Source organism: Peromyscus maniculatus, chromosome 12 (genome assembly GCF_049852395.1).
Source record: "Peromyscus maniculatus bairdii isolate BWxNUB_F1_BW_parent chromosome 12, HU_Pman_BW_mat_3.1, whole genome shotgun sequence".
NCBI classification, from domain to species: domain Eukaryota; kingdom Metazoa; phylum Chordata; class Mammalia; order Rodentia; family Cricetidae; genus Peromyscus; species Peromyscus maniculatus.
Genome location: NC_134863.1, coordinates 52,758,749 through 52,783,553, shown reverse-complemented (window position 1 = coordinate 52,783,553; position 24,805 = coordinate 52,758,749). Strand labels below are relative to the sequence as shown.

Genomic DNA, 24,805 nt, shown 5'->3' with positions numbered 1-24,805 from the left:
AACAGAGGCTTGGCTTGCCTGGAATGCCTTCTAAGCCCAGTGCAGGTTGTCTGAAGTGTGTATATATGTTATATATTCTGTATGCATACATAGTTAAAACTTAAAACTGACATTGCCAGAAACATTTGTGTTTTCTAGCATTTAACAACGTTAATAATGCTTAGCTTCTGTTCCCCCCAGAGTTCTGTCCTCTGATCTGTCTCACTTACGTTCTACCTGGTGGTCTTAGAATGGCAGCCATGCTGTGCTGTAGTTCTGTGTTCCCTGAACAGTTTCATCCCTAGATCCACAATGATGATAAGCTGTCCCACCCTTTACATTGTGCAGAGATCACCCTGGCCAAGGATGAGCTTTACTAGGGTACTGAATCACCAGGCTAATAGGACTAGTATGTACCTTCTCTGGGTTTATGAATTCCTAGAAGTTAGTATTAGGTGCTGGTTATGACATGCTAACTGATTCATTGTGCAGCCTTTGACAAATTATTTAACTTTCTGGCCCTGTATTTCTTCACCTGTGAAGCTCAACTAGACTTTTGTTATTGTTTTTACTCTATGGAGTAACAAATATTTTATGTTTTATAACAATTGAAAGCTTCTTTCTATATATGTTACTTCTTCAGCTAGTACTCATGTCATTATGTTGTATTTGATATTTTTATTGACATGGTGCTGCCTATCTAAGTGTAGAGATGAGACTAACACCTAGCAAAGAATTCTGTGTGTGCTTTGTAAGACAGGTAAATCTGCTGTAATTCCTGGTTTGACTGACTAGATAGTTAAGTCCTTAATAATGACCAGTAGCTCAGGGTTAGGCATTATGTATCTAATTTTCTTTTCATTCTTTCCCTTATTTTTTCCTTATTGCTTATGTCTATATTTTATAATTTTTACTTAGAGGACAATAGGATGATAATATCGAATTTTCATAAGTTCTGCTGTTAAATCAGTATTTTATTCATCAGTGTAGTTCCTAGCATCTAGAAGCTTGTCTGGTATATAGTATATACTCCTTAAATGTTGCTTGAATGGATAAATTTGCTTGTATCCTCCCCTCCATCCTGAGTGATTTTCATTTTTTTATTATTTTTAAGAAAGGTGACCCTTGTGATGGTGGGCCTTGATAACGCTGGTAAAACAGCCACCGCAAAGGGAATCCAAGGAGGTAAGTGGAAAAGATTTGCTTGCTAACCTCTTAATTTTTCCGAGTCATTTGCTTATGTTAATTGCTTCATTACCTGTTAATTGGACAGAGATAGCTACTTTGTGTTGTTAATATACCTAGGCTATGAGTAGGCTCTGGCTTCCTGATGTCCCCTCCTACCATGTTTCAGGTTTGAACAGGTATAATCTCCTTGACATCTTGACATCATTGGTCGGTGGCAGACAGGGGAGTAACCCAAGCTGGCCTTGAACTAGAAGTCCTCTTCCTTAGCCTCTCAATTGCTAAGATTACACAAATAATCCACAAAGACTCATTTTCGTCATGTAGTCTCCTCTTTCATAAACTCCAGGCTGTTAATCCCCTAAGGGTAGTTTTATTCATTTTGGTGTTCCAATGGGTTAAAGCGTGTTTCTTGAGAATAGTAGACAGCACCCTTCTTCTTTCTCTCCCTCCTCCATCTTCTTGTTTTTCATGTCAGGGTTTCTCTATGTAACGTTCCTCCCAAGTGATGAGATTACACACACACACACCCCTGCCATGCAGCCAAGCCTTCATAAAAACTTCCTTTCCATGTCACATGCTTTTCTCCTTAGTTCTGGTTCTGCTCTTACTCTCGGCTCATTCCCCTTTCACTAGGTGTTTTATTTGTTGCTGTGGATGATTGATAAGTTTATTGATAAATAAAACTGATTGGCTAGTAGCCCGGCAGGAAGTATAGGTGGGACTAACAGAGAGGAGAATTGAGAGAACAGGAAGGTGGAGCGAGACACTGCCAGCCGCTGCCAGGACAAGGAAAATGTCAGGTACTAGTAAGCCACGAGCCACGTGGCAAAGTATAAATTAATAGAAATCTGTTAATTTAAGATATAAGAACAGTTAACAAGAAGCCTGAGCCATTAGGCCAAACAGTTTAAATAATATAAGCGTCTGTGTGTTTATTTTATAAGTGGGCTGTCAGATTGCTGGAGCTTGGCGGGACCCGGAGAAAAATTCTCCAGCAAGTTTGTTTTGTTTGAGATCTGTGTTCCTTCTCTCCCTCCCTCCCTCCCTCCCTCCCTCCCTCCCTCCCTCCCTCCCTCTCTCCCTCCCTCTCTCTCTCTCTCTCTCTCTCTCTCTCTCTCTTTTTGGTTTTTCGAGACAAGGTTTCTCTGTGTAGTTTTGTGCCTTTCCTGGAACTCGCTTTGGAGAGCAGGCTAGCCTCGAACTCACAGAGATCCACCTGCCTCTGCCTCCCAAGTACTGGAATTGAAGGTGTGCGCCACCACCACCCGGCATGTGTGCCTTCTCTTTAACTATATTGTTATTGCTCAAATCCAGACCCCAGTGTCTTTCAGCTGTCATAGTAGCTTCTTCTAAAAGTGTCATCCCTGTCATGACTGTTACTTTTTTCACTGGGCTGTTCATTTCCCTGACTATCAGAACGATTGTGTTAATTGGGCTCCGAAGTCACAGTGTTTCAACAAGATTGATTTATTTCCCTCTGGCCATGCAAAAGTAGTCTAGGACTAGGATGGCACTTCCTGATGATAGGGAGTCAGCCCTTTGCCCTGTTCACTTTGCTGTCCCTACTGTTCTTTCTTCTACATGGCCTAAGATATCTCTCTGCAGCATGCATTTGAGCTGCATGGGAGTGGTAAGAGAGAAGAGGAGGAGGCCATGCTTCTCTCCTTTAGGACCATGAACCAGAAACTGATGCGCCACTTTACTTCATGTGCCATTGATGTTCTGGACCCCACTACTGCTTCTCTATATTGAGTCACTCTCTAGCAAGAGCCAGTGCTCTCTGTTTCCCCCCAAATCTCTTCGTGGGTATCTTACGAGTACCTAGACTTAGTTGCAATCTGTCATAGTGGGAGTAATTACACTCTGAAAATGGGCATGTAGTACACGTTAGCCTTCTCCCTCTACTTCCAAATAAGTTGTTAGATATTTAATAGACCACCACTGATTAGTCTAGACCCTCCTCTAATGGCCAGTCGCTACCTCTGAGATTGGGAATCAATGTCTTTTGTAAACATAAATTCCTAGGAATTTCTATCCAATACTGTTTCTTAATAGGAAACTGTATCATTTTGGGTAGAAAGTTAGTTTTTTCTGTGAATTATCTCTTGTTTTGTTTATTATTAACATATCTTCACTGTATTATAGTCACACACACACACACACACACACACACACACACACAACATATATGTATATTTCAAGAATAGGCCAAGAGCTCTATGGATCAGGAATCTGATTAATAATTGTTTTGTTGTATCCTGCATATAACTTAGCACATAAGAGACACCTAATCAATACTTATTTATTATGTATTTGTATTTTATCTTAGATTTATTGTGTCTTTACATATGCATTACTGTAAGTCTTAAGATTGAGGGCTGTGTATCTCTGTGTCAATTAACTTACCTCTAAAAGGTCACCAGTAAATGATTACAGGGAAAGGTGGAATGTACTGTGTGCTAAGCACTCAGGGTACGCAGACATGGTTCCACCTGTTGGTATGGAAGGTATGGAAGGTATGGAAGGTAGGATGTAGTGATAGAGGGTGGAGTTGGTAGAGAGTGGCACGGAATCACCAGAAAAGGATTCATGAGGAGAAACTGAATTTGCACATTTGTATTGTTGTGAAGCACAGATCCTGAATAGGGGTCAGAGGCTCAGGGCGTTCCAGGCCCTGGCTTTTGTCCTGAAAATCTGATTTTTTTTTCTTTTTTCTTTCTTTCTTTTCTTTTTTTTTTTTTTTTTGTTTGTTTGTTTTTTGTTTTTTTTTTCGAAACAGGGTTTCTTGGTGTAGTTTTGGTCCCTGTCCTGGATCTCGCTCTGTAGACCAGGCTGGCCTCAAACTCACAGAAATCTGGCTGCCTCTGCCTCCCGAGTGCTGGGATTAAAGACGTGCGCCACCACTGCCCAGCCTGAAAATCTGATTTCATAGTAAAGGCTTTTTAAGTCCGCAGAGCTCGGATTACGGTCCTGGCTCCCCTACTTGCTATCTAACATTGAAAATATTTTGAGTTTTTTTGTTTTTGCTTTGTTATTTTACATAGGGCTGGCCTGAAGCTCATGATCCTCCTGCCTCACCTTCTTTGATGCTAGGATTACAGGTATGTGCTACTATGCTAAATAACCTTGAAAACAGCTCCCCCCCCCAATCCTCCACCCTCCCCCTCCTTTTCCTTCTCCTCCTCCCCAGTCCCCGTGCTGTGCATTGAAACTCACACTCATACATGCTAGGCAAGCGCTCCACCACTGAGCTTTTTATTCCCCCAGCCCAGATGTTTCCTAATGCTAGCTGGTTTACTAGGAATGTTCCAACCACTTTATCTCCGCGTACATTGTTCTCTCGCTTAGAATAATGCTTCCTACCCTCTCTTGTAATTGTGACACTTCTAAGACTTGATTCTTACTCTCCTCTCTTGACCACTTCACTCCTTCCCTTCATCTTTTTGAATTCCCTTCATAACACCATCTCAGCCTTTTCACAGAAGATACACATTTGGTGTCATTTCCTCAATATTTGATCTCTATAATTTTAACAATTATTTTATTATTTGTATGTATGTTTTGTTTCCCTAAATGTCTGCTGTGTGCCTGGTACCTCCAGAGGCCAGAAGAAGGCCTTGAACCTCCTAGAACTGAAGTTCCAGACAGCTGGGACTGCCTTGTGCATGCTGGGTATCAAACCCTGCTCCTGGAAGAGCAGACAGTGCTCTTAACCACTGAGCCATCTCTCCAGCCCCCTGATTTTTATATTTTGCAATGTTCTTTGAGGATGACAACAATAACCTATTTATCTTTGAACCCTGGTCTCTAGTAACGTTCTTTCATCAAATTAGCATTTGCTCTAATTTGCCCTTGCCCATGCTCCAGCGTAGTGAATTTGTTTCCATTGTTAATTTCCTGGGGGTATCTTTCAGTTCATACTCAAAGACAACAACCTTTTTCGGGCTGTAATTTGCCTCATTGTTATTATTTTTCTTAGTCGAGTCTTAATTTTCCTGCCTCCACCTCCTAAATGCTGATATTATTGTCAAACACCACTGTGCCTGATTTATGGAGTGCCATGGATCTAACTCCAGCTCCCAGGCAGACACTCTACCAGTGGAGCTACCTCCCCAGCCCTGAGCAAGCTCCCTGTTTGAGATCCTGTTTCTGAAAAGTCAGGCTACTTTGTCAGGTTCAGCTTTACCCTTTTGTCTTTTTAGTAATGGAGAAATTAGCAGCAGAAAAGTGGCTTTTAATGGCTCTGCTAAGTGTCTCAGGCAGGGCAGAGGCTGCTCTCGGATACTTCCTGAGAGGCAGTGTGGTACTTTGCAAGCCTGCTTCTCAGCTATAATAATCCTTGAACACGCCTCACAGATTTATCACAGTGAACGCTTTGTTAAATGTAGGAACCAGTTACTATAAACAACCAATGTCATTTAACAGAAATTTCTGAGTGATAGGAATAGTTTAAACTGAGTCATGTAATAGGGTGGACTACTAACCACATTTTATTTCCAAGAACTGGAGATATAACTGGTACAACTGAGGAACTGAATTTTAATCTTTTAATATCACATAAAAAATTAAAAGCCTTTTGTGGCATCTTTCTAGTCTTGAACCATACAGCTCTAAGCAAAGTCCTGTGGAGAAAGATTGATAGTATATTCTAGTGATAAGGAGAGAACGGAAGAGGCAGATATGACACTAAAGTTTTACCCACTGAATCTATAAAGTAATTAATGTTTAATAAGCTCTCTCGTCTGTCTCTTGTTTTAATTTTTTTAGCTCTCTGGGAAATAGCCTGTCACTCATTTTCAGTCCACAGAGCGCTACTTTAAGCACCGAATGGTATAACTGATATGTCAGGGACCCATTTCCTGTTTTCAGGACCCTGTTCAGTCTGGCTTCCACCTGTATTTGCAGAAGGCTTCGCCAGGCATGGCAGTGCATACTTGTCATCCAGGCGCTGGGGAAACTGAAGCAGGAGAATCACAAGTTGGGGATCAGCCTAGGCTACAGAAGTGACCTCGTCTCCAAAGCAAAACCAAACCAAATAAAACCTGTTAAGAATTTGATCCAGTGTCAATGTTTAGCCCTTGGTACCTGTTTGATTTCTCACTCTTAGGGTCCTCCTGCTCCCCAGCCTTCGCCTAAGCCCATCTCCTGGAGTAAGACTTCTGTGTCTCTCTGGCATCCTTTTAAACCTCTTATTATCTATCATTGCTCTCCTTGGCAGGTATGGTAATGTGCCCCCTATACTTGGTGTCTTCAGATATAAAATTCCTCTTCTCACTCCAATCCCAATTATAAATTTATTGGAACATATGAGAAACATTTCTACAGAAGTTCTGAATTTGAGCTCTCTTTGCAGGATGCCCTTAAACATCTCTGTATTCCAATTGTAGCTGTAATTTTAGTTTATCTGATTGGAAAAGAATTGCCTTATTCTTTTCAGTTTTTTCTATTTTTGATTCTTCAAATTTCTTTTATTTTATTTTCTTAATATTCCTGACTTTCCTTATTCTTCCACAGAATTTATAATAGAGCCCTTGAGTGGCATGGTGTTGAAAGATTAAAATTGATTGAAGAGTAAATTAGCCTTAACACAAGAACTCATTCATTCATTCAACATTTAATTATTAAGTGCCCATTTCATGTTATTTGCTAAGATTAGAGTAATTAAGTAAAATTAACAGCCAAGTGGAGGTGTAATGCGAATGCCTTAAATCTCAGCACTCAGGAGGCAGGCAGATCTCTGAGTTCAAGGCCAGCCTGGTCTACAGAGTGAGTTCCAGAACAGCTGGTGCTGCACAGAGAGACCCTGTCTCGAAAAACAAAAACCAATACAAACAAATAACTCAAACACAAATTCCTATCTGTGGATAGTGAAAATACTAGTTGGGAATTTACATTATTAACCCGTCTCTCACACAAGTGTTTTTGATGGTAATGTCTATTGCATCAGCAAGTGTAATGATATATGAATGCTACCTTTGATATGATTTATGTTGTAGAGATAAATTACTGTTATTAAAGTCTAAAGAGTCCTCTTTTTTTTATATCATTTCAAACAGAGCATCCTGAAGACGTAGCTCCCACTGTTGGCTTTTCTAAAATTGACCTTAGACAAGGAAAGTTTGAAGTTACCATCTTTGACTTGGGAGGTGGCAAAAGAATTCGGGGAATTTGGAAGAATTATTATGCTGAGTCCTATGGGGTAATATTTGTTGTGGATTCCAGTGATGAAGAAAGAATGGAAGAAACAAAAGAGACGATGTCAGAAGTGCTGAGACATCCGAGGATATCAGGAAAGCCTATACTGGTGTAAGTAATGGAGCATTAACAAGAGATGCTCGTCTTTTAACAGAATTTTAAGTTACCAAGGTGATCATCTATTAGTATATTAAATGTGTACAATTACCTGTCAGTTATAATGTCATATTACTTTTGGTAGGGATTAAAGAATGTAGCCTGTGTTATGAGCAAGCTTACTAATTGAATGCCTTGAAAAATCAAGTATGAACTCTCGTTTTATTTGATGGTCTGCTTTGTATTAAATTTTGCATTTTGAATGCAGTTTTAGGATATCTTTCATCCCCCTCCCCCCACCGCAGATATCACTTAGGCATACTAGGCAAATGCTCTGAGCGCTGTCATCCCTCCCTACACCCCCACTGCAGATATGGCTTAGGCATGCTAGGCAAATGCTCTGAGTGCTTTCATCCCCCCTCCCCTGCAGATATGGCTTAGGCATGCTAGGCAAATGCTCTGAGTGCTTTCATCCCCCCTCCCCTGCAGATATGACTTAGGCATGCTAGGCAAATGCTCTGAGTGTTTGCAACCACTGAGCTGCAACCTCAGCCCTTTTTCCAAACAAGATTTTGCCATGTAGCCTTGGTTGAACTTGAGCTCTTGATTCTCCTGCCTCAGCATCGTGAGTTGTGCCATCTAGCTTCCTCTCTTAATAATTTATATTTTGTCATTGTCCTTTCTTACTGGCTTCCTTTTGGGTTTTGTTTTCTGTCTAGCTCAGGCTGTTCTTGAGGTTGTTATGTAGCTAAGGATGACCTCAAATTTCAGATCCATCACCTCCACCTCCCCAGTGCTGGGATTACAGGTGTGAACCCCCTTGATCGAGCAAACCCACAGCCTTGTGCGAGCTAGGCAGGCCCTCTCCCAACCGACCGAGCTATCTCCCCCACGGCTGTTCTTTTCCCGGGAGTGCATTTTTTGAAATTTCCTTAAATGGGTCCCTCTCTAATGACACTTTAATTTCTCACTCTGAGCTTTCATATTTCCCCATTGCACATGTGATCTAGCTTCATTGTCTCAGTCATATGCTTACAGCATTTTGTCCTTAAGCTGGAACATTTGTAGAAGAAGGGACATTGGTCTTCCTCGCATTTGTGCACAGTGAGCGCCAGGTGGCGCTGTGACGTGAGAGAAGGCCAAGGAGAAGTCTTAGTTCAGATTGCTCCTCAGCGGGAAGTTACTGAGGATTTGCCCGTGTCTGTCTTTGCTTTGCCCTCATTCCTGTACTTCATTATTAAGGTATAAAAAAAAAACCAACCCGTCATGGTTGATTAATAAGAGGAGTAATGCAAGTGGAGTTTCTTCCCTGTGCGTCTCCATAGCAAATGGGGATTTTTAAACAAGACTATTTGAAACTTTGGTTATAAAAGTTGAAACTTTATTGGATCATTTATTGGTAAAGCTTACGTTTTTAAACTTTTAAGTGTTTGATTAAAGAAGTTACTTCCTCTATAGAATCATGTCTCACTTTTATTGAATGCGAAGTAAAATATTAATAGAAGTATATATGAAAGGTGACCTTGGTTGAGCCTTACAGGCTAACTTGGTCTTTGAAAATATTTAAACAGAGACTCACTGGTTTCTGAAGTAATATTAAAATGTTAGTCACTGTTTGTCATAAATGAGTAGTTCATGTCTTTTTAACTAAATAGCCATTTACTTTTCTTCATTTTTCTCTTGTGCATCTATGCATCTGTGCATATATTAATTCAACAAATATACTGAGTACCTGCTGTACTTCAAATTAATTATGCAAGGCACCATTTGATTTCCTATGAAATAAATTGAACTGGAAGTTTAATTCCATAACTAAATATATTGAAATTTTCCTCAGCCCCAGTTAGTAGCAATGTCCTAAGAAGACGGGTGCCATTGGTAGACTTACCCCTGTCTTTAAAGAGAAAATAAGTCACTCTGCCTGTCACCTTTTTGGAGTCCAGTTTAGTTGGACTTTCATCCAGAATGTCTCTTAAGCCACCAGCTAAAATCTCTTTTCAGGATAATAGGAATTCTACTTGTGTTAGTCCGGTTTAGCTATTGGAACAGTGGCATATCTTTTCCTAGAGGGACAAGTCTTTACTGAGCTCGAGACCCTCGAGACACTCGAGTCGTATCACCAGGATTTCTTAAACGTGGGTGTGACTGCCTTGACTTCATGCTCTTGGGTCCCCAGCTCACTGGCGTTAAAGGGGCCACTGTGGGAAGCCTTGCTGCTCCTGGAGCCTGCTGAGGCTGCCTGCACTGGGCTTGCGCTCCAGCCTCCTTCACCCCTGTGCTGCACTCTTCTTTCCCTATCACATTCTCTAAAACTAACAAAGAACATATACTTGACAGTGTTGCTAGGTGGGCATCAGCACGTTGCCAAGGACCTCCTGCTTCACCATTTTCATCCCAGACCTCCAGGATTTTGAGGGTGAGACCTTTGGAAGCAGACAGGCCTCAAGAGGTGCCCTTTCCTTTCCTCCTTGCCTCTCCCCTCCCTTTGTCTCTCTTCTTCCTCTTCCTTTCTTTGTTTCCTTGAGACAAGGTCTCATGCTGTAGCCCAGGCTGACTTGGAACTCCCAGCAACCTTCCAGCCCCAGATAGGGATTACAGGTATGCAAACACCACACAGTCCCGAAAGTGACTGATTCTGGCTGAGCCTCTATGGCTCTCCTTGTGAATGAGGATCTGCATGCCTGTGCCAGCCTGTGAATTATGAAAGCATGGCCTGCAAAGTGTTCCTACTGTTCTGTAAATGGATTTTTATATTATTGTTGATGACACAGTGCTTCAAAGTGTTACATGAATTCAAACCACTTACACCAATTTAGTGGTGTTAACATGCGCCCCAAAATAGTTAATTGTTCTTTTTTATTTAAATGTTATTTTTGTCTTCTGTTTCCAGCAGATTCCTAATATTGTTCCATCAACTCTTTCAAGAATTAGTTTTCTCTTTCAGATAGTTATATTAAGAAAAAAATTGGTGCTTATGCTTTGTATTAAGTGTGGAAATAAAATATACAGAATAGTTAACAACTGATTAAATATGTTGTGGTTGTTGCTTAGGTTAGGATAATACTGAGCAATTGAAGACATAGCCATAAGATATCATTTATCATAGCCATGGTATGGCATAAACCAAGGTGCAGATCAACACAGATGCAGATGCAGCATAGAGGAACAAAATCAAGTCATTTGTAAGCAAATGGAAGCAAGAAGGTGTCACCAAGTTAAGCAAACTTATCCAGAGACAGGAAGACAAGTGTCACATTTTTTTCCTCTTATATATAGAATTTGGAATCTAAGTGTGTGTAGGGAGCAACCTGAGAATAGAAAGCAACTACCAGAGAAGGGTTTGAGAGACACAAGAAGGTCGATATGATCAAGCACAACAATGCACATGTGGAAATGTCAGGTTGAACCCATTGATATGTATAATTCATATTAATATGATAAAAAGAATGTAGCAGTGAAATTGAATATTATTCACTGCTTTGCAATACATCTGTGCTTAATTCTTACTTTAAAAGCATGATAAAATACTAGCAGAAAGAACTTTTTACAAATCCATCTGGGCATAATTGAACTAATGCATATTAAACAGTACTTAATAGTCTTAGTTTTCGTGATAAATAATTTAAGAAAAGCTATAACCGAGTGTGCTTAAAACTCTAGATAAAAAATTTAAAAGGAACAGTGGAGGTAATAGCTGGAATTATCCAGTCAGCTGTTGAGTTTTTTTTTTTTTTTTTTTTTTTTTTTTTTTTGGTTTTTCGAGACAGGGTTTCTCTGTATAGCTTTGCGCCTTTCCTGGAACTCACTTGGTAGCCCAGGCTGGCCTCGAACTCACAGAGATCCGCCTGCCTCTGCCTCCCGAGTGCTGGGATTAAAGGCGTGCGCCACCACCGCCCGGCAGCTGTTGAGTTTTACAGGAATCTGTTTTAGAATGCTCCTTTAAGCATTTTAAGCTAGGACATATGAAACATCCTTTCCAGGGTGATGCTTGGTAACTGACACAGTAGAAAGCAATTCAATGTATATTTTTAAACTAAAATTATTTCATAGTACTTATAATATGATGCAACATGACAATTGAATCCTTTCAAGTTCCCCAACTCCCTCAGCACATATTCCATGCATTGTAAAGGTGTGGAAGAGCCACCACCCTAAGCAGACAAGGATCCTCATGTTCTCTGCCAGCATTCAAGGTGCCGAGTGTTGCTAGGTGTCCTGGCTGAGATCACATTCAGGTTATCCCAGTACATCTCAGATGGGCCCTGGATGCCTCCTGGTTATCTCCTGCCACTTTTCAGGGTGTTGCATTCTTCCGTCTGACCTGATTGTTTCATTCATCCTCTTGCTCCCTTAACTCTGCTCTTCTCAGTTGATAATTTTGTCTTAGGGGTCTTTCAGGAAATAGAAATTGTCACACACGAATTCCCACCACTCTGGCCAACAGTTTAAACACATAGAGAACCCTATGGTGAGGAGTCAGTCCTGAAGAGATTTGGGGTGAAGGGACTTTAGGATACCTAATACAAGGAACGCAGAGCACTGTGCCCAAGGCAGTGACCCAGAGGAGCATTCCCTCCTGACATTGCAGAGAAGGAAAACTCTGCAGTAGCAAGGGTTGGCATCTGGGGCACAAATGAAGAGGCCTTGGGCTGGAGCAGAAACACAGCCTTCCATCCTGGAAGGAGGGGAGACAGCATTCAAATGAAAAGAGACAGTGGAGTAAATTCGGTGGTAGGACAGAGCACTCTTACAGACTCTGGATATTGGTTGGACTCGCACAGGAAATCAATTGGAAATTCACATGCTAACACAGAAGGTGGTAACAGAGGTTTATAAGAGGCTGTTCAGTTTGAGCAGACACTTAAAGGAAGGGTGATGAGGTGCCACAGGTCTTCAGGATGGCCTTGCTAGGCTGAGTCATCAGGGAAGGACTTTCTCAAAGGCAATTGTTTATTTTCTTCGAATGACAACCGTGGCAAATATTTACTGGAGAGAAATATTACTCCATAATAGCAATAGAAACAAAACTACCACAAAGATGACCATGTTGCTTTCGAAAATATGTAGGAAATGGTAAGAGTTTACCAATATTAAAAAAGATATAAATTAATGAAGAAGCATCATATTCTTGAGTATAGGAAGACTAAATATCTTTATGGTGTCTACCACCCACCCACCCACCAACGGTGACATTCAAGTAAACATGAAATTGGTGATAATAGACAGGTTTATTTCAGGCATACGAAACAAAGATTATAGAAACTCCTGCTCCATTACAGAAAGAGGACAGTACAGCTGGGCCACAGTGGGCAAAAACAGATAGTGAAGTAAAAGATGTTTAAAGAAAAAGAGCCGAACGGGCTCAGTGCTACATCCCTGTGTCATCCAAGCACTCCGGAGGCTGTCATGTCAGGAGGACCATCCCGAAGCTGAAGAGTGCTTAGGAATGCCTCTCCATTAATTGATACTTTTTGTTCTTTAGTGCTTGCTTTATCATAAAGTGATGTCACGTGTTCAAGAACACGATTGCCTTTACTTAGACTTTGTCAAGCCCTCCGGTCTGTATGTAATTCAGCTTTTTGTCCATTTCCAAGTTCACAGGAACAGCCTTACCACACCATAGGTCTTATGCTTGACTGTCACCAGGTAGGTTTTTCATCAAGTTGATGATTGAGTTTCCCCGGGACCTAATGATCACCAGGTTTATTCAACTCTCTGAGGATAGAGGCTTTTTTTTTTTTTTTTTTTTTGCTTTTTCGAGACAGGGTTTCTCTATGTAGCTTTGCGCCTTTCCTGGAACTCACTTGGTAGTCCAGGTTGGCCTCGAACTCACAGAGATCCACCTGCCTCTGCCTCCCAAGTGCTGGGATTAAAGGCGTGCGCCACCACCGCCCGGCTGAGGATAGAGGCTTTATAGGCATTTAGTTTCATTTTGGTGCACTGTGACATGTTTTGAGGTCTTGTTTTATACAACTCTTAATTACCAAAATATTCTCAAGCCAGATTAATAGTTATCACTTAGTTGAATATTCATCTTAAGAGCATATAAATGCACAGTAGCACTCAATATTTTTCCAGAAACATAAGGCCTTTCATTTTTTATAGTTAACCTGGAGATGTTAAGTAAATGCTTGTTTCTGTCCCCGGCTTCAGCAGTTCTGTAATGTTAGTGGGTCAATGGTCAAGGGGAAAATGACCAGTTAGCCGTGATAGAATGCCCGTACCTGGACTCATGAAATGAAGACAACCAAAACGAGGCTGTGAAATGTGGAAACCTTCCCCCCAAGCCCTGAGGCGTTTCTAAAATAGCGTCTCTATTTGGAGCCGCCGCAGGGGCAGCAGCAGCAGCAGCACAGGGCCCTGCAGGGGTGCCTTCGCTTGTATTTTACAGCGAGTCCGAACTTCTCTTTGGTATTGATAACATACTCTTTTGTGCTGGTCACCATGACCTCAATGCTGTTGATGCTCTCTCCTTGTTCTTCTACCAGAAGAGAGATCTGCATGAACAGGTCCCTGAGGTCCTTCACTTGGTTCTCCAGATTCACAAGCTCCTTGTGTCTCTGTTCAATCTCCGAGAGCTGGGCTTTAGTGATACTGGTTTCTGTGAGTAAGCTTTCGTTAAACACTTCCCATTTTCCCTGATGAAGCATGTCGTTCACTTCTTCTTCAGACACTTCTTTTCCAGCCACTTCCAGCTGACGGACGATAAATGTCTTGCACTTCTCTTGCTTGGAAGCTATTGTGTCGTTGTATAGAAACATGGTTTGCTGAAAGTGGCGGAACATCGCGCCATACTGAGACTTAAGTATCCTTGTGACCACCGATGATGGACCATTTTCAACCTCTGACTTTTTTACTTCTTTGACTAAATCACCCAGCGCTCTGTTAATGTGTTCTGCTTGGGATTTGATCTCCTTTGCAATGGTAGAGTCCCGTTTAAGTAGGCTAAACCGTCTCATGGAAGCCACCAGACTTTTCTGTTGTTGTCCAAACTTTTGAACCTCATCAGCAAAGCTGTTGATAGTCTCTTGCAGTTTTTGGATCTCATGTAGGTGTCTCTCAGCTACAGGTTCTCGCTCATAAATAACAGCTTGCTGGACAAGCACACCTTGTTCCTCTGCTTCTCCAAACACCTGACTGTCCCGAGAGAGTTCGAGTTCGATTTCCTTGGTTTTCTGTTTTAATTCTTGAAGACGGTCTTTCATCATTCCTTTCCTCCTAAGAAATAAAAATAATGAAACTTTAACAAAGAAGAAGTTGCTATTTTCCCTGTTAGCAGTTGCACTGAGATAGCTCTGTGTCTCTTAGCAAAAATTCTAGTTTTCTAACAGGAAGTTTTAAAAATTGAGGATCAACATGGCATGATGGCTCTTGCCTATAATCCCTCTAGGGAAACTGAGGCAAATTCTAGGCTGTCCTAAGCTATAGATGGAATTTGAGGCCAACCTAAGCTATATAGTAACAGCTTAACTAAAAAAGAAAAGAAAGAGAATCAAAAATAATTTCCTCATAAAGATTGCCAAAATAGAGAAAGTAATGTGAGATAATTTAGGAATTACTTTGGATGGTTACCCCTGCTGTACATCGCATTTATTTGAGTATAGTCACTGAGGAAGTGATGGGGAGGATACAATTGCCCTCCCATAAGTTCATCCGTGTCCTTATACTGTCCACAACATGACTTTCTATCACAGAAGGTGCTTTGACTGTACTTGAACTTTTAGGATTGGCCTTTAGCCTCCTAAAATACCATTACTAAAGATGCCTTTCCCCAGGAATTTAGTCTATGTCATGTTCAAAATAGACATTTTTCTGGGACGGGAAAGATGGTTCAGCAGTTGGGAGTACATGCTGCTCTTGTACAGGACCAAGGCTCCTCTCCTAGCACCTACATGGCAGTTCAACAACACATGTTTTTAACTCCAGTTTCAGGGGATTCGATACCCTTTTCTCATTTCTGTGGGGACCAGGTAGTACGCATGTGATACACATACATACATTCAGGCAAAACATTCATACACATAAAAATCTTTAAATAGATATTCATTTTACTGAATATATATAATTTAATTAAAACTAACATAATGACAGAATAAATTCTATGTGGATTTTAAACAATATATATACATATAATGAGGTCTTTGAATTAGCATATTTTATATAGCCTTGTTTTCTTATCTATTGCACATATGAAAAATATTGAGTTGATTATGATGACTTCTCATTCTTGTCAGCTGTTTCCAAGGATCTCAATTCCCAGGGCAAAATGTATAGGAATTAATATCTTGATAATCTTTAGATACTTGAGAACATGTTTATGTATAATCTTATCTGAGAATGCTGATAGTATTTATAATTTCACCTAGTGCTCCTATTTGTCCATAGCATCAAATTAAATGGAAATAAGTTACATATGATTATATATAATAAGGTAATGCTAGTACACGTATATATAGTAAAATAAATAAAAGCTATTATTGTTAATAAACCACTTTTTTCTCAATTCTTGAGTATAGAAAGACACTTAATGCCTTTCATAGTTTTGAAAAGGCTGAGTGGAGAATATGAACAGCTCATTGATCTCTAGACATTTTTTAAATATTGAATAGAGAAAGCTCTGTAGGGTGTGCTACTATGAGACTCAATGTTGGGCATATTTATACAGTTTATTTTAATTAATGGTTGAATCTTCTCACACACACATATTGTTATCAGATATATTCATGGTGCTTAGTGTGGAATCATCTTTTAGTCTCCTGAAGTTGTATTGAGATTCAGAGATTAAAGTAACATCAAGCATATACTAAATGTAAAGTAAAAGAAAGAAATATTTAATGGGAAAGAATGTGAAATATCAAGTCCTTTAGGAAACTTCTTCACATCTATAAAGTAGAAGACTTTGTTTCACAGCTGTTATCTATGACAAATATTGACTTCAATACATGCTTTTAACCAGAGTCACCAGAATAGTGAGTACCAGTACAATAGACTAAGAAATACTTGTGCCACTTAAATTATGCTATCATGGTACACTGAGGGTGGGATGCTTTGTGATGGAAACTCATAAATTAGAAATTCCCAAAGGAACATAGAAGGGGAAGACTAGAAAACCAGAGGAAGTGGAATCATTGAAATAAATTTAAATAGTTGCCCTATGTAAGAGATCTCTTTTACAATTATTTTCTAAAATGTGAAAACCTGTCTATATAACATGGTTAGACATAGCATCATTCTAAAGATCATTGAGTAGGACTTTTATGGGGGGAGTGTTAATGCAGTATAAAGAAGACTTTGTAAACATGTAGAACTATCATGAGATAAACTAGTTTATGAAGTTAGATTAAAGAGATACATAAAATCATCTTATGTCTTAACAGATAACCAGGCAAGGCTGTTGTGGAATGTTACTGTAACTATGTAAAGGTGTGTTGCATTTGTTTGGTTGCATTTGTTTAATTCTGTAAAGATGTGTTGCTGTTTTACCTTGCCTGCCTAAGGCACCTGATTGGTCTAATAAAAAGCTGAATGGCCAATAGCTAAGCAGAAGAGGGATAGGGGTTGGCAGACAGAGAGAATAAGTAGGAGGAAGAATCTAGGTTCCAGAGAGAAGAGAAAAGAGAATGAGGAAGAAAGAGAGAGACACCCAGGGCCAGGCAGCCAGACACGGAGTAGGACATACAGAATGAAAGAAAGGTAAAAAGCCCTGAGGCAAAATGTAGATGAAAAGAAACAGATTAATTTGAGTTATAAGAGCTAGTCAGAGAAGTGTAAGATAAGACTGAGCATAAGATAACTAATAAGTCTCTATGCCATGAATTGGGAGTTGGTCCCAAAATCCTGCTACACAAGACCTCTATAAGGAAATACTTGGGTTGTGAGTCCAAAATCTTCAGAAGTCATTCAGGTGAAGAGGCAAGAGAGTATAGGCTCTATATAGGAGATAGAATACCAAACCAGTGAGTAAGAATAATGTACTTAGAAAGAAGATTTTTTCTCTCTAATTATGTGTACGTGTGTGTGTGTGTGTGTGTGTGTGTGTGTGTGTGTGTGTTTCTGAATGGATACTCGCACATGAGTATCGATGTCTGTCAAGACCAGAGGTGTTGGATGCTCTGGAGCTGGAGCTAAAGGTGGCTGTGAGCCACCTGCTATAGGAGCTGGGAATGGAGCGCACATTCTCTGCAGGGATGGAGCATTGTCTTAACTGCTGAACCATCTCTCCAGCCCGAGGCTATTGTACTTTAAGAACAAAATTAATGCCTGTGTAGATAGAAATTAAGAGAAGGAAAATTAACATAGACGAGAGAAATCAGAAAGGTAGCTAGGAAACAGATCGTAGTTGACTTGTATGCAGGGTAAAGAATGTGAGTTTTCCACAGACGCAGTAGAAGACACATGAAAAGCAAATGTGGCATTGGCATGAGTTTTGTTTTCCAATATTTTTTTTTTTTACTTGTTTTATATAGAATTGTTTCCCAGGACAGCAAAACGGTTCATGAGAGAGCTGAATAATAAAACAGAGATAGGATACATGGAAATCAGTGGGAAATGTTTTAGGATTTAGAAGCAATATGGCTTGATGATTTTTTTTAAACTGATCAGACACACACGACAGAATTATTTTTTGAGACACTGTCCCAAAAAATGTTTGACCTTTGATCCTTTGTTCTTTCTTTCCCACCCTCTCTCAGGCTCCTGGCTTCTCTCCCCATCTCTGAATATTGGGATGCTTATAAGGTGAAGATTAGCCATCATTAGTTTTAATAATGGTATTAAATACTGTTGATTCCAAGTTGGATCTCAATCTAGATTATTCTTAGACACTTGTCTGATTGCTGAGTCCCATTTGGATGTGCACATCTCAAATGACTCTGCACTATCTCAATGCCTAGATTGTTCTAGCTTAGACAGTGGCAACTCTGTTCTTTCAGTGACTCAGATTCAAAAGCTCAAGTCATTGTTGATTATTTCTTTTCAACATTTTATATCTTAGCTCATTTCCAGACAACTAATAAAATGCATTAGCCTTTCTTCCTTAGTATGTTTGGAGCCAGCCACCTCTTCCAGTCTGGTCCAAGGCATTACTATTTTATTTGGATTACTATCATAGTCTCCCGAGTGCTGTTTCTTCTTTCGAATCCTCTTACCCTCACCTTTTCTCAAGACAGAGTCCAGTTAAAGTCTACTACTGTGCCTGAGAACCCCCTTTGGTTTCTCTTAGAGGAAAAGCCAGCATGTTGAAGGGAAAGATTATCTAGGCACACAGCAAGTTCTAAATACAAGTCATTGGAATGGTTGAGTGTGGAGGAAAGACTCTGCCTCACAAGGGAGGAAGCCTTTTTAACATAGAAAGTTCTTTTGCATGTTAGCTGTTTGCTTCAATACTTGCTTTGTAATTTTATTACTGAACTCTTGTGTTGCAAGCTTCTGCTGACTATAGGACATTTGAAGTGTTCTATTTACTTCAACTATTTTAAATATTTTAGCCACAGTAGTTTGTAGATCCCCCCCCCCACACACACACACACACAGATGTGACGTTGTAACGTTAAATCCAAATTCAAAATAAGGATTTTCTAAGCCGGAAAAGGATTCTTCTCGCCTGTCACCTTCTTTGTTTTGTTTCCTACATACCTTGCAAGGAGAAACTTCTCCACCTTCTGATGAAGACTGTTGCATTTGAAATTACCAAAGCAGTGAGTTTCACAGCTCAGAGTGAACAACAGTAATAAAATTTGACATTAAATGTAGAAAACTTGTGAAATGAAAATTCGTCACAGAGGAATAGAAGATGGGATATTATGCTAGAAATGTAATTATGGATCTGTGTATCATGTATATCTTCTAGAAATATTTCTTACCCCTTTTCCATGGGTCTAGGAAACAAAACAGAATGAATGTACTGAGCAATATTCAGACTATTATTGTTTATGTCCTTTATTAAAATGAAAGCAATAATTTTGATCAGGAAAGATTTCAATATTAGAGCAAACAATTTTATGTTAAATATTTTATATCTCTTTTTTATAGTTTTCCTCCTTTTATTATATAATTAGTGCTGTAGTGTTGTGCATATGTGTATGCTTGTGTGTGTGTGTGTGTGTGTGTGTGTGTGTGTGTGTGTGTGTGTGTGTATGTGTAATAGCCCTTGTATGGAGGTCAGAGGATAACTTCTGGAGTTGGGAGTTAGTTCCTTCCTTCCACCATGCGGATTACTAGGAACTGAACTCAGGTCATGAGGTTTGGCAGCAGACAACATCACTTGCCGAGCCATCTCACCAGCACTGGCCGTTGGGCTCTGGAGACAGGTCTTGCTTTTCATCCAGGCTAGCCTTGAACTCATAATCCTTTGTTTCTTCCTTCCAAGCTCTGAGGTTACAGATATGCATCACTCACCCAGCAATTTCCCCTGTTTTAATTATACTAAACAAGTTATGTCACATATTATAGGTAATTATAGCTTATAATTAATTATAGTTAATTACAATCAATATAATCCTTAATGCAAATTTTAGAGTCTAAATCCTTAATTCTAAATTAAGAGTTACAGTGGAGATATTATTAGCTTTGTAATAAATTTAACTTGTAATTTTTTGTAAAAGTTAAATTTCATTTGTGAATAAATCTAACATTCTGTTTGCCCAACAAGATATGGCAGTGCAGTGACTATTCTCAAGCCTTTAGTTAAAGTTTGGAATGGTTATTGTTCACATTCATGTCTGTGTGTTCACAAGCATTCTGGTCTCCATCTTGGTTACTTGGAGACCTCATTTCCACTTTTCTGGCAGTGGCCATCTCCATATCTAGTCAAGCCCTGAGTCTCTCACAGGCATTACAACACCTCCTCTCACATGTTTAGGATGGGATGACCCTTTCTTTCATCTTTATAAAAGTTGCAGCAATTATTGGGGCCATAGACAAGCTTTTTCCTGAAGTGTAGTTTTAATAGGTGCAGAGGGGTGTGCAAATGCACGCATGTACACTTATTCATATGCCAAGTGTACACAGAAAACACAAGTAAATATTAGAACATTTCTTTCTTTACATCGCTGTTATTGATGTGAAAATGCAAACATTGAATTAGGTTTCTTTTTGCTGCTGAATACCAGGGCATGCATATAAATTAGATGATGTGTAATTTATATAGTTAGCTATAATGTATATATTGTATGCATCATTTCTGATGAATAAGATATTGCCAGTTTATTTCTTTGGAATATCTAACATATTTATGTTAAAGTTTCTTTATATTATTATGCTATCTTTCTTGGTAGTAAATTCTTTTCTTTCCGGTGGCCATTAACTTCTAGCTCCTCTCTTGAAGGTGGACAAGTGTTTTTTTGTGTCCCTTGAGGTATTATATTATGCAGGAATTCCCCTGATGCTTTTCTAAGTTATGGATTCAATCTGAGATTGTTTGGTTGTTTCCACTAGAGCCATAGATTTGTCCATTGTCGTCAGGGAGTGGAAATGCAGACGCGGAGTCTGGCAACTTCTCTCAGTGCTAGAAAGCTGGCTCAGTAATGCATGATATTCTGAGTTGTATTTACAGTATCACAGAAAAGATACAGAAACAAATGTGTTTGTATATGTATATAGATAGGTAGGTAGTCAGACAGACAGATAGTTATCTCAGTTTTCTGAGATTTTTGTTATTCCTAATGTAATTCTGGATAAGTTAAAATAGGTTTTTCTGTGTCTACACAGACTATGTTCTATTTTCCCTAGTTCATCTAGGAAATTCAGTTTTATTTCCTGTAATATTTATTTCCTAAGTCCCAGCCTCTAAGACAGACTCTTTTCTTCTAGTAGTCCAGCGTAGTTGTGTTTAACTTCCGCTCATAACTGTGGTTATGTTCCCTCTTCATTTCTAGAACCTGCTAGATTTTGCTATTTTAAAAAAATATAGTTTCAAATTGATATTTTTAAAGTTAAGTTTATATAAGACATCCCTCCATATTCCAAACTAAAGGGAACCATTTGTAAAGCAGCTGTCTACCTTGATGAAGACATAAGTGATGACCTTTACAATAGTGTTATCATATTCATAATTTTCTTCCAATTTTTGTATGACTGTGTAGAAACTCACTTAAAAGGACTCAGGTCCACTTAAATGCTGTGTGTATGTATTTTTTAGCAGTTGGTGTTCATAACTATATGTACACTGTTTTCAGTTTAATTTTACTTTCATAAATTAGAACTAAGCATATTATAATTTAAATTTTGGATACAGTTCATGTAATCATAAAATATGAAACTCATAAGAAATTTAATTGTTTAGGCTAGATGAAATTCATGAGATCATTATTCCATGCAGTTTCTTCGTGCAGTAGTATTATGTCTGTAGAAGATAAGATCATCAGTATGTTTAATTTTCTACTCTGCGTTTTTGAATTTGCTATGTGGTTTGAGTTTCACTCATAATGTTGCCTATATCTCTGAGTTTAAACATGGTATTATAGAAAAGAAAAATATGATGGTAGTTGATACATGTGGTAATAACTTGTAATAATTTCTTGTGGGAAAGAGGAAAGTAAAGAGGAGTGACTCAAAGAAAACTTTCTCCACCCTGTTACAGAGAATTCAATTCCTAGATACAAATGTGAATGTGCATTACTTTTAGAAATATACAGTGAGACAGTGTTAGAAATATACCATAGGACAGTGGTGGTGAACACCTTTAATCTTAATACTGGTGGGCAGAAGCAGGTGTATCTCTGTGATTTCAAAGCCAACCTGGTCTACAGAGTTCCAAGACAGCTAGGGCTATACAATGAAACCCTATCTTGAAAACAAAACAAAACAAAAAATTAACGAAAAATAATAATAAAATTAAGTTGGGATACATGTTTAATATGCTTGTGGATTTTTTAAAGTAAACTCTCTGTAGTTACTATGTTGATTAATAAATATTCGAGAAATACATTTTCTTGTATATGAAGGCAACCTTCAGCATTTTCTAGCTCAAGGTTAAAACTGGGGATCTTACTATATATATTTTCTAAGCTTGAATTAGCTGACATTTTCAGTAATGTATTCTTTCAGTATTCTTTCTTTGGAGTTGATGTAGAAGTGTTAGTTGTCTTGTTGAACTAATTAGTAATATCATAACTTTATTAAGGGTTGTTGTTTTTACTTTTGCTTATCTGATTCAGATAAGTTGAATAGATATGAAGTAGTTTTCATACTAAATTTCAAAGTGGGTAGCCTTGAAGAGAGATTGCATTGCATGTTACATGGCCAACTTCGTATCACCTTTAAAAATACTTATAAAAGTCATTATGTTGATTTGAAATGAGTATTTATTAAATTCAGATATAGGAACAATTATAACTCAGGAAATATGTTAAATTTAAATGGTGCCGATTTAACTATTAAGTTGATCTAATAGCTTGAAAAAACTATGATAAATTTTTGAGTATTTTCAACATACTATCTACAACATTAAAATGCTTGAGTGCTTTGATATTTTATAGTAGTCCTTTTCCAACAAAACCATTTTAAAATTTCTGCAAATTAGTTTTAGCAGATCCTGGGAAATAAGAATGACGAAATTAATATTTTTCTTTCAAATTTGGGCATAAAGTTCTGTTCAGTATTATGAAAATCCTGTCTAAAATAAACATAGCATTATTAATTTAATGTCTATAAAGAAAGAATTTCAGATTTGTTTTCACAGGATCTGCTTTTCTAATGTTTCTAAAATGAGAAGTCGTTTTATTAGAATTAAAGTAATGGTTTCATCTAAGGTTGGTAACTCCACCTCAGTCCTCTGGTTGATCCTCATAGCCAGGACAGGTCAGCTGCTTGCAGCTCTGTGCAAATCTAAACAGAAAAGTCACTGGAGGACCTGCTGAGCCATTCTTCAGTGTCTGGCTATTTCACTTTAAATAGCACACACACACACACACACACACACACACACACACACACTAATTCGCTTACCTTACTGTCTTGTTCTTGTTTTCTCACCCGTGGTGTTAGAGTGCTTAGTCTGGGAAAAAATCCGAGTGCCATGGAGTGTAATGCTCGATCAAACGCTTAAATCACTTCTAAGCCACAGGCTGGCTTTATGGTTCTCATACAGTTAATTGAAAGCCAAACAATGAAGTCAAATAAGTTGGAGATAAAGTTGTACATTTGCTGTTGCTATCAAATGAGAAGCGCGGATTGCTTACTTCACACCTGGAGAAGCAGGTTCTGCCTGTTCCTCACCTGTTCCTTAGATTAAAGGAAAAGCCTGTTCTCCGGAGCTCCTTGGTAGCTGGAAGTCCTTGTTAAACTGTCTGCACAGAGTTTGAGTACATTCTCTGGACCTAGTCTGCACTACCTGTGGAATGCCTTCCTTCCGAAAAATGCTGTTGTAGATAAACAAAGGTTTCTTTGTAGATTTCAAAACCTAAAAGTACCCATGAATAGGAATGGAATGAAGCCTAGTGTGCAGTGTTTTAGATTCCATTTATGATTGAATCCTCTTCTACCTGGAAATCCCACAGGGCTTAACTCACAAAATAGAGAAATAGAAGAACACTAGCCAGAGAGGACTTGTGTCTTTGAACTTTCCACTTCACCTTTCTTCCCATACTGTTACTTTTACTCTGGAGGAAGTTTCTATAATTTTCAATGTAGAATAACGTTACCCAGTACTACTGTTTATTATGTCAATATAGAAATTCAAAGTGAATTTCTACCAGCAAGAAATACTTACAGGGAAACGTAGGAATGAAAATCCTTGCATAGTATCAGATTTCCAAACCTTTAGTCTTTTGGTGTTCCCACGCCCACTGGAGATATGGGCTGAACATGGCTGCATTCGAAGTACAGTTTAGATTGTCTTTGAATTCCCACTTCCTGAAATCTACTCTCTCCCCCTCCCCTACCAAAGAAATCAACTCCTTCACGATACTCTGCGTGAAGACAAGAAATCCTTCCGTGCAGGATTGGTGATGGACACTGGATCATGTATATGATATGTTATCTTGCAGCTTAGAGCAAAGAACAGATTGCTTTCTTCTGCATCCAGATCATTTCAGGATTGAATTCTGTGTTTGGAAGGAAAAAAATCATGATACAAAAGAAACATGTTCTCCACAGTACCCAGTTGTATAAATTTTGAAATACCACCCAAAAGCGTGTTTATATTTTCAAAAGGAGACAATGTGAAGCTGCACTAAGAAACAGTGAAAATGATTGTGTGTGGAGTGAGGGGTGGATAGGAGCAGCCTCCATGTTGGTTTCCATAGTTGCGTGTCTAGTCACTCCAGTGTGAAGTGGAATGGAGTTCACATTCCCACCGGCATTGTTCTTAAGAAGAAAAGGTCTGGACTTTTGGCTGTGGCCTGTGGGA

The 24,805-nt window shown here is 38.9% G+C and overlaps 2 protein-coding genes across 4 annotated transcripts in view; one reads left to right on the top strand and one right to left on the bottom strand.

Moving 5' to 3' along the window:
* Nucleotides 1–24,805, top strand: part of Arl13b (ARF like GTPase 13B) — a 60,242-nt gene that overhangs the window by 14,811 nt on the left and 20,626 nt on the right. For 2 of the 3 annotated variants that reach the window (XM_076549084.1, XM_006981614.4), the window contains exons 2-3: nucleotides 1,094–1,164; nucleotides 7,224–7,473. In XM_076549084.1, the coding sequence (XP_076405199.1) occupies nucleotides 1,094–1,164; nucleotides 7,224–7,473 (321 nt within the window). The remainder of the gene's footprint in view (nucleotides 1–1,093; nucleotides 1,165–7,223; nucleotides 7,474–24,805) is intronic. The other variant, XM_076549085.1, reaches the window with a different exon arrangement.
* Stx19 (syntaxin 19) lies at nucleotides 13,645–23,541 on the bottom strand. Its single transcript, XM_006981613.3, has 2 exons — nucleotides 23,404–23,541; nucleotides 13,645–14,676 (listed from the first exon to the last, which is right to left on the bottom strand). Exon 2 carries the CDS (start codon nucleotides 14,664–14,666, stop codon nucleotides 13,773–13,775), a length of 894 nt encoding a protein of 297 aa, XP_006981675.1. The 5' UTR covers nucleotides 14,667–14,676; nucleotides 23,404–23,541; the 3' UTR covers nucleotides 13,645–13,772.